This window comes from Chelonoidis abingdonii, chromosome 13, assembly GCF_003597395.2.
Source record: "Chelonoidis abingdonii isolate Lonesome George chromosome 13, CheloAbing_2.0, whole genome shotgun sequence".
Taxonomy (NCBI): Eukaryota; Metazoa; Chordata; order Testudines; family Testudinidae; genus Chelonoidis; species Chelonoidis abingdonii.
This window is the reverse complement of record NC_133781.1, coordinates 4674599-4688415: the sequence shown is the minus strand read 5'-3', so window position 1 is coordinate 4688415 and position 13817 is coordinate 4674599. Positions and strand designations below refer to the sequence as shown.

The window sequence follows — 13817 nt, the reverse complement described above, 5'->3', positions numbered from 1 at the left end:
CTTCTGCTCATCTGAGGCCTAAACAGGAAGACTGTATATCCTTATTGCCTTTTACCTTTTAAGTTACTTAGGATTATTCTTAGTGACACCAACAAAACAGTAACAATTTTGAGAAAGAGTCTAGAAATCAGTAAGCCCCACGTGAAAATAGCTGTTAAAATTACAACCAAAGATGTAAATTGTGTGTCTAGCGCTGTTATGAATGAAGTGGACATGCACATAAAACAGGAGGGTTCTGGTCTTGTGGTGATTAGGAGCAAAAGAGCGGCATCAAGCCTTCCATGTACAGGGTCTCCCGGCAATATATAAAAGAAAATAAAAGCTGTTAAAAGATGATGCAGCCATAAGCCTAAAAGACTCCTTAACAAGAGGAAGCAGAGCATCACCCATGGTAAAAGGGATGTATTTTAAAACACAAAATGGCTTTCATTCAGGGCAATTCTGAAGAATTGTCCCAAATCAGAACTGGATCTGTTTCGAATAACCCTGCTCAAACCAGCATTGAGAATAGCTTTTATTGCCAAGGTGTCACCTTTGGCTGCCTTAACTGTGATTCCCTCTCTAGAATTTTATTTTATTTTGATGCCTGGGGCTCATTACCTAGACCTCACAGCACATTGCTGTACCTGTGCCGGAAGGTTCTGAAAGAAGATGGGGCAGACGCTAAGAAAGATGCCATGTCACCCTAATAAATTACCCCATCACCACCCTTTTTAACCAGCTGGATGTCAGTTTAGATGGCTGTCTTATCAGCCAGAGCAACAATTGTTACGCTCGCAGAATCTAGAGAGAATTGATTCTGAACTACAGCAACCATACCCTAGCTATGCATGTTTCAGAGAGAGCCAGCAGGGGCCCACAATAGCACTGTTTTGGACAGTGTGGGTAACAGGTTTTATACTCAGGGCTGACCTAACAGCCATCAGCAGAAAGCTGGATTTGCTGGGACCTTTACACAGTGATTGAATTTTTCAAGAAAAATTGCAAGAAGTCCATGCACTTCAAGAAAAATTGAAGTGTATGGACTTCAAAAATAAAACTTATATGTAGCAAAGAAACATTTTGCCTGTTGAGTGGGAATGCCACTTGAAATTATAAAGTGCACATTATTTCAGTGTCCCGTTTTGTGAAACAGGTGAAAGTCACTCAGGGGTTTGTTTGGCCACACAGAGGCTGTAACAACCACCAATGCTAAGTACCATGTGGACTGGGTGGGCATGATGAAGGTGTTTAGGATTCCAGCTACAGTCATGTCAGTAACCAGGAAAACCTCTTTTGGGGGCAGTTACCAAACAGTTTATTGTTGGCTTTATAGACCATGATGCCTTCAGTAGTAATTACGTTAACAGCACTTTCAGCTTCAAATATTATGACATTAATTTTGTGGCCTTGTATGTGGATGACGAGCAGGTGCAAGTTAAACCTCTACAACCTGATTTTGAGAAATGGAAATGCATGAGGGAGTACATGGATCTCATGCAAGCAACTGGGAAAGATGTAACAGACTGAGCATGCTTGATTGATCGTGGTGACCTGACCTCAGACCAGGAATGCACAGATTATTATTCTCTCATTGAAACTGGAAACCTGAGAGTAGATTTGTTTTGCCCCAGCATTGCCCTCTCCAGTTAGTATGACAGTGTATGGGGTTTCTGATAATGTGCTCGAGTTTAACATAGAAGAAACATCCTATCTGACTCTATTGGATTTTGAACACTGTGCATTTAACACATATTTTATCAGAGGATGCTTCATTTTTAGATATTTTTCTCAGCAACCTGCTCCTAAAGGATTTATGTCTGGAAGCTTATTGTTATTGGGGCTTATTGTTATTGGGGCTTATTGTTAATACTCACACCCCCACAGCTTACCCAGGGAACACTGTCTGGTCCCTTTACTACCAAAACATGGGCCAGACAAGTTTTTCAATTCCCACAGATTTCCCCCAGTCAGTAACTTCTTTCCTAAAGCTAACATGACTTTTTAAAACAGTAACTCTAATAATATTGTGTTTCACCAGGGACACACATCTCCCTACCGGTAACCTGTGGACAGAGGCGACTCATTGGGAACAGGGGTGTCCCATGCCCTCCCAGATTTCTGCCAGAATTTGCTGGCTGGGTCCTCTCCCTGTGAGGCAGCTCCTGGGACTGGCCAGTTGCAAGCTGTGACCCTGGGTAGAGGCAGCAGCAAAACAGCTGAGAGCTGCAGGAAGAATCTATGCTTTTGCTGCTGCCTCTCCCCACTGAGCTAAAGCAGCAGCTGCTCCCTGCACCTCTCAGGAGTTGTGGAGCTAACACCTGGGAGCTGCAGGGAGGGACCACTAAGGGTGGTGGGAGGAGAATGCGCCTGGGGGGGCATGACTCAAGCTGTTGGGAGGGGGAACCTTTAAATTGTACCCCCCCCCCCACTATCAGTAGATATCAGTCATCTATGCCTGTGGATATCGTAGTATATATATTTTTAAAGAAATGTAGTAAAAGGTTACCTCTTGGTCACATTTTAAAATTATATACTGGTGATTTACCAGAACACGACCACATGGCGATGCAGGTTTTAAAAGGGAAAAATAAGGCATGTCCAGATTCATCCCAAATTTTTTTAACATGTTGTTTTTTTAATTTGTCTTTCTGGTCCCACTGAATGCACTTAATGTCTAGTATGGAAAAAAGTCTCTGGGTTTAGTCTTGGTGGGAGGGGGCTGGATCCATGGTATAATTAAGTGATGGTGGTCAGAATCTTGTATTTAAACAAGAGCCTAAATTTAGTCACATAAATCCATATTCAGGCTCCAGAGTAAGTGGACTGATTTCAGTAGCTTTGGGCACTCAGAACTGAAACCCAGTGTTGCAGGCTTAGCATTTTTGAAACTGGCCACTTTTTGAGAAAAGTGAATATGGATTTAAAAGGCTATTGTTTGAAAAAGCTATTAAAGAACATTTCCCCAGAATCACAGTCTAGAACATCTGTCTACAGGGAAAGAACCTGGGGGAACAGGGGTGTGAAACAGACCAAATCTCCTTCCAAAACATCCCCAGTCACCCTTCTAACCCAGACAGCTTGCAGAATAACATCCACATTTTGCTTCAGGTTGTGTCATTTCCTTGAGAGATGGGGAAAGAAAAGGGCTGGAGTGGAGCTGGTGACCTTTGAGGATGTGGCTGTGTATTTCACAAAGGAAGAGTGGGCTTTGCTGGACCTGGGTCAGAGAGCCCTCTACAGGGATGTCATGCAGGAGAATTATGAGACTGTGACCTCACTGGGTAAGGATTCCTGTCCTCTTGGGTAAGAGAAGCTGTTGGGGGAATGTCTTTGAAGCATCTGGGTTGACTTCTGTGCAGGATTTTTCATTGATCTCCCAGATTACAGGGGAATCAGCCCCTATAGTACTCAAATTGTGTGTGTGAGTGACTGTCCCCTCCACATCCCCTCTCATAGGACAGAAGATTCAGGGACATAATGTTGCTGCTCTTCCCTTAACCAATGTTTTCAAATGAAACAAAGTCACTCTCTACTGACTAGAGACTAGTAACATCCTCTGGGGCATCTGACCCATCTGCCATCTCAGAGATGGCCAAGTTTCTCCTGACTCAACTCTGCCTAAATCCCCAGTGGCCACATTTTCAAACATCCTTCACCTTCATCTTGCCCATGTTCTGCCCAACTGTGTTGGTGGGAGGGCCCAGATGTTCCTGACTCTTCTACCAATCATGAAGGGCATAGACTAGTGTGAGAGTGCTACTGTTCATGCCTCGAGCTACCACTTGTGCCAATGTGCTGAATCCCGGGAAGGAGGATGTTGTTCCTGGTGTCTCTTGCTGGCCGTGGTTGGTATCAGTGACGTGCTGGTTTCTCACAGTGAGAGGGGCTGGGTTATGGGGCTGAGTGAGGGTTTGTGAAGTACTTTACGGTCTGGAAGTGTTCTGTGGAGTATGTCACCAGCGTACAAAAAGTGAGGCAAGCTGCTCTTGTGTTTCAGACACTATACTGGGACTCAGGAGACCTGGTTTAAATTCTGCTATAGTCTCCCTGTCTGAGCTTTTGTAAGTCACTCAGACTGTGGCTTTCAAAGGGTCCCAGGGAGTTACACATCCAGCCCTGTTGACTTGGGTGCCTGGGCCCTTTTAACAGTCCTAGATTTATTCCCTCTGGTCTTCAGTTCCCCCTCTGTAAAATTGAGACGATAATCCACTGTCTGTCTTGTCATTTTAGACTTTGGGACAGGGACTGTGTCTTACTATGTGAATGTCTGGTGCCTAGTTGAAAAACTTTACTCAAATAATAGTTACCTATAGATTGCTGTTAAATAAGGAAGACATATTTTGTGGGGGTTCACAGTAATCTGTCCTGGGTCCAGTATTAGTCAATATTTTCATTAATGACCTGATGGAGTCAAGTGATGAGTTTGCTAATAAAATTTGTGGAAGACACCAAGCTGGGAGGGGTTGCAAGGACACGATTAGAATTCAAAACAGTCTTGACAAATTGAAGAAATTACCTGAAATGAGCAAGATGAAATTTAGTAAAGACAAGTGAAAAGTACGAATAAACAATGAGAAATAACTGTCTAGGGAGAAGTACTGAGAAAATAATCTTGGCGTGAGAGTGAATCACAAATTGAATGTGAATCAATAATGTGATGCAGTTGAAATAAGGCTAATGCCATTCTGAGCTGTATTAACAGGACTGTTGTATGTAAAACACTGGAGGTAATTGTCCCACTCAACTCAGCACTGATGACACTTCAGCTGGAGTATGATGTTAACTAGTTTTGGGCACCACAGTTTAAGAAAGATGTGGACAAACTGGAGTGAATCCAGAGCAGAGCATTGAAAATGATAAAAGGTTTAGAGAACATGACTTGTGAAGTTAGGTTTAAAAAAAATGGATGTGTCTAGTCTTGAAAAAAGAAGACTGAGGGAGGACCTGATAACAATCTTCAAATGTGCTGTTGTAACGAGGACAAGGATCAATTGTTCTCCATGTCCATTGAAGGTAAGATAAGAAATAATGGGCTTAATCTGCAGCAAGGGAGATTTAGGTCAAATATCAGGAAAACACTTTCTAACTATAAGGATAGTTAAGCACTGGAACAGGTTACTAATGGAGGCTAATGGAATCCCCCTCATTGTCGGGTTTTAAGAACAGGTTGGACAAACACCTGTCAGGCATGGTCTAGGTCTACTTGGTCCTGCCATGAGTACAGGGTACTGGACTTAATTGCTTCTCAAGTTTCCTTCCAGTCCTACATTTCTATGATTCTGCAGTTTGAGGCCAGGTTGGATGAGAATAGCTACTCCATCTCCAGAGCTGTTTTCTCTGGGTCTGTGGTGTTACCTGAGGGGATGAGATCCATCACCAGTCCTTTGATGTCCACCAGACTGGCAGCTATGGGGGCAAAGCAGATCTCCTGGGTGATGGGGAAGGGCTGAGTGACCGTTGGTCACCATGGATCTGCCCTAGTCCTAGTCTATCATGACTCATGAGAAGAGGTTCTTTGCTCTCTGCACTGCACTGCAGTGGGGGCAGGTGTCTATTGATCTTCTTTCCAGGCCATGGGTGGTGTTACCTCTGTTTATTTCTGAACAACTTGCATTGGGAAGGTACCTAGAAGCCCCAGTCAGGATCAGAGCCTTTCTGAGCCAGGTGGTACATGGACACATAGTGAAAGACAGTCCCTACCTCAAAAAGTTCACAGTCTATGTAACATCTTCCAATTGTGGCTTGTTTTGTGAAGGGATATGCGTTATGTGAGGGGGCGGGAATTGACAGTGATTAAGAATTTAGTTGTATCCCAGATACCTTCAGAGTGTAGCAACTCTCCTCAGCTCCCCACGGGAATAAGGCAGGGTCATTCTCTAGGTAGAATGGATGAGCTGTTGCTCCAGAACAGTGTGTCATGGGACCTTTTATGATTTATAGCCTAGTCCCTATAGGGTGGTAGGAGAGAGGAAGGAGCCTATCTGGGTGGACTATTCAGATCCTCAGTTTGGAAGGAATAACAGTTTCATTTTAATAAACACGATCAGCACTTGTTTCCTTACTCCGCCAGCAAAACCTGACATGATCTCCCAGCTGGAACAAGGGGAGGAGCCGTGGGTCCCTGAGCTCCAGGGCTACAAGGAAGGGGAGATCCTGAGGAATGGCCACACAGGTGAGGATTCATCTAAACTGACTAAGAGACCAATTATTGTATCCTCATGGCAGACATCACGTATGAATTTTCATCAAGCCCGTCTGACCCTTCAGCCTCTATATTCAGAGGATTTGGAGGAAGGATGGGTTCCCTCATCTCTGTCTTCTGGAGAAGGGTTTGGGAGGCTGTGACATTTTGGGGTTCAACCCAGACCAGTAAGAAGTTATGTCACTGCCTGTCCTACAACTATGATGCCTTAAATGCTCTGCTACTGTGGCTCATAGCCCAGACACCAACATCCAGCAGACAAGCCTGTAGGTCACAGCCTGACTTCCACTGCCCAGTTACTGTTTGCAAAGTGACATCAACACCCCTCCAGTTCTGAATTTCCTGAAAACTGTCTCCCTGCAGTGCCCAGACTGCTCCTAGAATGCTCACTGAAGTTATTGTTTGTTGCTCCTTTAAAGAGACAATACACTGCAGCTCATTAATTTCACTGGTGTTTGACAAACCCTCCTATCTCAGTCCAAGCACTGAGCTGGTTTAGATAAAAAATAAAAAAGTTTTTTCAATTAAAGAGATAGGATTGAAGTTAGTTCAAGTACAGGGGATAAAGATAGAAATTGTTACAAACAAACAAACTTAAAAATGTGCTTTCTAAGACTAAAGTTTAATTTCAACAGTTTACAATTTTTATATAAGTGGGTTTCTCACCTATATTCAGTTCTCAGAGACTTCATCCCCCTTGGTTGAAAGATCCACTTTTCCCAGATATATAAGAACACTGGGGATTGGGTTAAAAAAAAATCTGAGGAGGTTCAACAAGACAGAAGAATCCTAAGTAAGAATCCTATAAGTAGGAGCATTGCCAGCGGATCAAGGGATGTGATCATTCCCCTCCTATTTAGCATTGGTGAGGCCTCATCTGGAGTACTGTATCCAATTTTGGGCCCCACACTACAAGAAGGATGTGGAAAAATTGGAAAGAGTCCAGTGGAGGGCAACAAAAATGATTAGGGGGCTGGAGCACAAGACTTACGAGGAGAGGCTGAGGGAATTTGGATTGTTTAGTCTGAAGAAGAAAAGAATGAGGGAAGATTTAATAGCTGCTTTCAACTACCTGAAAGGGGGTTCCAGAGATGATGGATCTAGACCGTTCTCAGTGGTACCAGATGACAGAACAAGGAGTAATGGTCTCAAGTTGCAGTGGGGGAAGTTTAGGTTGGATATTAGGAAAAACTTTTTTACTAGGAGGGTGGTGAAGCACTGGAATGGGTTACCTAGGGAGCAGTGATGAGTCCCAACATCCTAAGAGTCGGTTCCCTACTGGGTCCTCAGCAGCACTTCAGCGGCGTGGGTGGAGTGCCTTCACTCGCTCCGGGTTTTTGGCAGCATTTTGGGAGCAGGTCCTTCACCCGGAGCGAGTGAAGGTTCTGCCACCGAAGTGCCACTGAAGACCTGTTGGGGAACCACCCGGTGAGTACACTACAAGCCTCACGTGCCTGTCTCCCACCCACCCACCCACCCGTCCGACCCCAAACCTCATCCTGCCCTGACTGCCCCCCCAGAACCCGCAAGTTACTCCTCCCCTACTGGGGTAGCAGCAGCAGCCCGGGGCTCTGGGGTTATTTAAAGGGCCGGGGTTCCCCTGCTTCAACCACCCCAGCCCTTTAAATAGCTGCTGGAGCCCTGGGGAAGCGGTGGGGCTCTGGTGGCTATTTAAAGGACTGGAGTGGCAGAGGCAGCTGGAGCTCCAGTCCTGTAAATAGCCCCTGGAGCCCCCCACTGTCCCAGGACTGTGGGGGCTATTTAAAGGGCCGGAGCTCCCTTGCTTTTACTGCCTCAGTCCTTTAAATAGCCGCCGAAGCCCTGGAGTAGTAGCGCGGCTCTGGTGGCTATTTAAAGGACTGGAGTGGCAGAGGCAGCTGGAGCTCCAGTCCTGTAAATAGCCCCTGGAGCCCCCCACTGTCCCAGGACTGTGGGGGCTATTTAAAGGGCCGGAGCTCCCTTGCTTTTACTGCCTCAGTCCTTTAAATAGCCGCCGAAGCCCTGGAGTAGTAGCGCGGCTCTGGTGGCTATTTAAAGGGCCAGGACGCTAGACGCAGCAGGAGCCCTGGACTTTTTAAATAGCCCCCAGAGCCCCGCAGCCCTACCCCAGGGCTCCAACAGTGGAGGAAGCCAGGCGACCTCTTTAGCAACCGGTTTTACACCAGCTTCTAAATTTAACAACCGGTTCCTGCAAACCGATGCGAACCAGCTCCAGCTCACCACTGCTAGGGAGATGGTGGAATGTCCGTCCTTAGAGATTTTTAAGGTCATTCTTGACAAAGCCCTGACTGGGATGATTTAGTTGGGGATTGGTCCTGCTTTGAGCAGGGGGTTGGACTAGGTGACCTCCTGAGGTCCCTTCCAAACCTGATATTCTATGATTCTGTGATCTGCACAGGAATGGTAACTATGTGATTATATACCTTTTCTTTTTATAGTCCAGTAAACCTACAAAATTCCTTGAAAATTAAGTCCAGACAAAGTTCCTTTCCCTGCTGGGTCTGGATGCCATTCTGTCTTCTTCTCTCCACCCCCAGCTGGTGATTTTTACAGTGCAAATGATCTTCCTGCAACCTCAAATTCAAATGAATAGCTCACTGAATTTGGCCATAACTGGTCTGAAGTTTTGGCCTCTGTGTGTGGGGAAAAAACCTGTTCATCAACTGCCTTTATATGCTCAGATTAAACATATTTTAGTCACATATTTCTAGTGTATATCTATCATGTCCTTTGTGGTACATACATCACACAAGAATATTAATAATCAGCGAGTTGTTAGTTTTCCAGTGCCATAGTACACAACACCTTTTAGATACAGATTACAGTAACTCCTCACTTAACGTTGTAGTTACGTTCCTGAAAAATGCTACTTTAAGCGAAATGTTAAGTGAATCCAATTTCCCCATAAGAATTAATGTAAATGGGGGTGGGGGGGCACTAGGTTCCAGGGAAAAATTTTTTGCCAGACAAAAGATTTTTGTGAGTGTGTGTGTGTGTGTGTATGTATAATATATATATTATACACACTTACAGTATAAGTTTAAACAAACAGTTTAATACGGTACACAGCAATGATGATTGTGAAGCTTGGTTGAGGTGGTGGAGTCAGAGGATGGAAAAGGGTGGGATATTTCCCAGGGCAGGGTCAGCCTTAGGCATACACAGCATATGCAGTTGCGTAGGGCACCCAAAACTTTGGGGCACCCCTGGGTCTTGGTGTATACCCTCCCGCCTCTTCCTATCCTTGTTCTGATCCTTCTTGCAGGCATCCACCACAGATGGCTGCTGCAGCCTGATGAGTCTTCCTCCAAAGGGGATCTAGTAACTTAAAAGTGAAAAAGCCTTCCAGCCTGCCAGACCTATTAGCACAACATTGAAACTGATCATTGAAACTGTTCAAAGAGCCATTCAAGTGTTAATGAAGCCATTTAACAGGCATTTGCCAACCCCTGGGTATATAGTGTCAGTTTCTGAATTTACTGACAAAAACAGTTGTGCACCACTGTAATATTTACTTAGAATATGTTAGTCTACGGAACCTTAGTTTAAAATTTGCTTTACAAATATTTCATTAGTGTGTTGCTGAAGAATATAAAATCACATCTCTAAAGAAATCCTTGCATAGATTTTTAGATGCACCTTAGAAACTAACAAATTTATGCCCAAATAAATGTTAGTCTCTGAGGTGCCACAAGTACTCCTCATTATTTTAATTACTATAGTGCAAAAAACTTGCTTCCAAAGTCTTCCTGTCCTTTCTGTCCATCCCTTTCTCCCTTCACCCCGCTGTTGAAGAGAGCCCTTAAAGGGACAGCTTCCCTTTCCTTCCAGATAGCTGGGCAAACAAGTTTCCCTTTCTTTACTTCTGACTATTTGATTAACTAGCTTTAAGAGACCCCTCCAGCAAAATCAGTACCTGAGTAAGACATAAAATCCTTTGTTATGCCTAAAATCTTTAGAAACATATTTTTTAAAGTTGGTGAAATTTCATAAACATGTCTATTGTTATGGAGATCACACAGTAAATTAGTGTTCCCTTTTTCTAAAAGCAATGAACATTGTTATGAACTCACTAAACCTATGTGACTGATTAATTTAAAATAATGTCTTTGTTTCAGTGAGTTAAATATGTAGTAATCTGGAATGATTACTTTATGAAGGCTTAAGAGTACATTTAAAATATAAAATTGGCTTAGAAATATGATTAAGAAAATGTGAAACAGAGAAGAGCTGCATCATGTATTCCATAATATTTAATGTATTCAGCAGGACAGCTGACTTGCGCTTACTACAAAAGTTTTGCAAATAAATCTCTGACAAACTTCAGGGCATATCAAAAATCCTGTGACTGACATTTTTTATTCCCAAATTCCCAGTATTTTTAATTAGGTGCCTATGGCATGTTGAGTCTTCGCCATCTGGCTTGCAGTGGAAAACATGTTCCATTTCCTTTAGAGAGAAATTGCAGAAGAGTGTTTTTTTTCAAATGTCATTTGCTTCATTTGGGTTCAGGGATTTGGCTGGAAGGGGATGAGCAGGGAGGGGGAGGGAAGAGAGGAGGGAGAGGGTGGGGCCTGGGCGGAGTGGGGGAATGGCCTGGGGGGGAGTATGGGTTGGGCCACAGGCAGAAGAGGTGGGCTGGGGAGCTAGCCTCCCCAAGCGGCAGCTTCACCCACTGCCCATGACAGCAGGTAGGAGCAGGTCAGCTTCTGCACACCCAACACACGCTGCAGTCTCCTTAGGAAGGGACCATATTCACAGAGCCAAATGCACCAGCACCACATATTCTGCGTGAACAAAAGGATACGGAGGTCTCTGCAGGGAACTGTGACTCTCCGCTGCCGTGATATCCTTTGCTGACTCATATCTAGTCTCCCTCCCACCCGGCTATGAGCCTGGGCTGCTATGGGCATTGGGGCACCAGTTTAATAATACTTCATAGGGCCACATAAATCCTAAGGATGGACCTGTCCCAGGGAATGTCTTGCTGCCAAATGATGAACTAGCACTCAGCTGAGCCCTCAAGGTTTAACGCAATGTTGTTAATGTAGTCTCACACTCCGCAAGGCAGCACAGATGGAGGGAGGACACACAATAGATGCATGGCAGTGGCTGTAAACATTCCCTGCGGAAACTGAAGGTGATGATGAACCTACGCTATCCCACTGGAGCACACCACTCCCTCCACTTTCCAAAGTGCTGGGGCTTCGTGTGTGTGAGACAGAGATACACACCATGAGCGTGTGTGTGTGTGTGTGAGAGAGAGAGAGATGCATATTGCCCCTTTAAGTATGCTGACCCCACTCTAAGTACATTGCCTTTTTAAGTAGATCAGCAGGTTGAGATAGCAGTTGCTGCCACCAAGTTCCCTCCATCCTGAGCCCTGTCTCATGCCCCCTGCTCCCGTTCTGTGGAGATGGGATACAGGAGCGAGGGACAGGGGGACACCCTGACATCAGCACCCTTCTTCCCCTCCATCCCCTGCACAGCAAGCAGGAGGCTCCCAGGAGCAGCTCCAAGGCAGAGGGCAGAACCAGCACACAACAGTGAGGGGAGGTACACCTGAACTGCCCGGCAATTGATAGACTGCTGGGCAGCTGCCGCACAGGGAACTTAGGGGAGTTGATGGGGGGCTGTCAGCTACCCCCACCCCCAGCTAGCTCCAATGGGCTGCTCTTCCTGCAAGCAGTTGTTTGGCAGATGCCTGCTTTGTCAACATTATAAGGAAGTATTGCGCAACTTTAAACACGCATGTTCTCTAATAGATCAGTGGCGTAACAATGAAACAACATTAACCAGAATAACATTAAGTGAGGAGTTACTGTATAGCAATAGTGAGTTGTTCTGCATGAGATGGCCAGGCCAGCTGAAACTCACTGCTATAGGAAGCCCCTGGCCTTCTGGCATTGGGTTGCTCTTAAGATCACAAGGGGTTAATAGGATTCAGCTGCTGATCTTTTAATCTCCCTAGCAATTATTTGGTTTTGGTCCCCTTTCCTGTTCCCCTTACTGTCATTTCCTTCCCCCTCAGCACTGAGACTGACTCCTGTCTGGATTCTCTCTCTCTTTCAGAAGGTGATGGCATGATGAGTGAGAATGAGGAGGAGAATCCTCAGCAGGAAGATCCTGAGCAAGTTGATCTACATGGGAAGGTATCTGGAAGAGCTGAAAAGGAGGTTTCCCAGAATCCTGAGGAGCCAGATATCCGTGAGAGGCAGCACAGGCCAGAGAGGCAGCAGGAAGACCACTCAGGGGAGAGACAGGCTAAATCTACTCTCAGAAGCAAACGGGTCAAGAAAATCAAAGGAACTGTTGAACAGAGAAACTCCACTATAGAGAGACCCTACACTTGTGGGGATTGTGGGAAAAGCTTCCCTTGGAAATCAGTCCTTATTATTCACCAGAGAATCCACACAGGAGAGAGACCCTATAAGTGTCTGCACTGTGGGATAAGCTTCATACAGAGTTCAGCCCTTATTACACATCATACAATCCACACAGGAGAGAAGCCCTATAATTGCCCTGACTGTGGGAAAAGCTTCAATTGCAGCTCAACCCTTATTCAACATCATAGAATCCACACGGGAGAGAAACCCTACAAATGCAGTGAGTGCGGGAAAAGATTCAGTGTGAGTTCTCACTTTCTGTCACATCAGAGAACCCACACAGGAGAGAGACCCTATGAATGCTCCAAGTGCAGGAGGAGTTTCAGTCAAAGTTCACAGCTTCTATCACATCAAAGAACCCACACAGGAGACAGACCCTATGAGTGCCCTGTGTGTGGAAAAAACTTCAGTAGGAGCTCAACTCTTATTACTCATCAGAGAATCCACACAGGAGAGAGACCCTACAAATGCAATGAGTGTGGGAAAAGCTTCAGTGTGAGCTCACACCTCCTATCGCATCAGAGAACCCACACAGGAGAGAGACCCTATGAATGCCTCCAGTGTGGGAAAAGCTTCAGTCAGAGCTCACACCTTATTAGACATCAGAGAATCCACACAGGAGAGAAACCTTATAATTGCCTGAATTGCGGGAAACGCTTCAGTCACAGCTCATCCCTTATTAAACATCAGATAATCCACACAGGAAAGTAATGCTATAACTACCTCAACTATGGGAAAAACTTCAGAGTTCAAATTTCACTAATCACTGGAGAATCAACATGGGAGGAGACACTGCAAATGCAGTGAGTGTGGGAAATGATTCAGTCAAAGCTCACAGCTTCTATTCCTATCAAAGAACCCATACAAAAAAGAGACCCTAGGAATGCCCCTAGTGCAGGAAAAGCTTCAGAGAGGTCAACCCTTATTATTCACCAAAGAATCTCATGGGGGAGAAACTCTTTCAAATAGAGAATCCACAGTGGAGAAAGACGCTACAAGTGTATGGACTGTGGGAAAAGCTTCAGTAAGAGCTCAGCCTTTATTACGCATCATACAATCCGCACAGAAGAGAAGCCCTATATCTTCTCTGACTGAAGGAAAATCTTCAGTTGAAGCTGAACTCTTAGTCAACAGCAGAGAATCTACATAGGAGAGAAACCCTACGAATGCAAGGAGTGTGGGAAAACCTTCAGTGTGAGCTCACATCTTCTATCACATCAGAGAACCCACAGGGAAGAGAGACCCTA

The 13817-nt window shown here is 45.1% G+C and overlaps 1 protein-coding gene across 1 annotated transcript in view; it reads left to right on the top strand.

Annotated features, from left to right (window-relative positions):
- LOC116837177 (uncharacterized) overlaps positions 1-13529 on the top strand; it is a 52667-nt gene extending 39138 nt beyond the window's left edge. The window contains exons 4-6 of the mRNA XM_032801393.2: positions 3091-3263; positions 6053-6154; positions 12257-13529. Coding sequence (XP_032657284.1) covers positions 3091-3263; positions 6053-6154; positions 12257-13281 — 1300 coding nt within the window. The 3' untranslated portion in view covers positions 13282-13529. The remainder of the gene's footprint in view (positions 1-3090; positions 3264-6052; positions 6155-12256) is intronic.
- Positions 13530-13817: the final 288 nt, after the last annotated feature.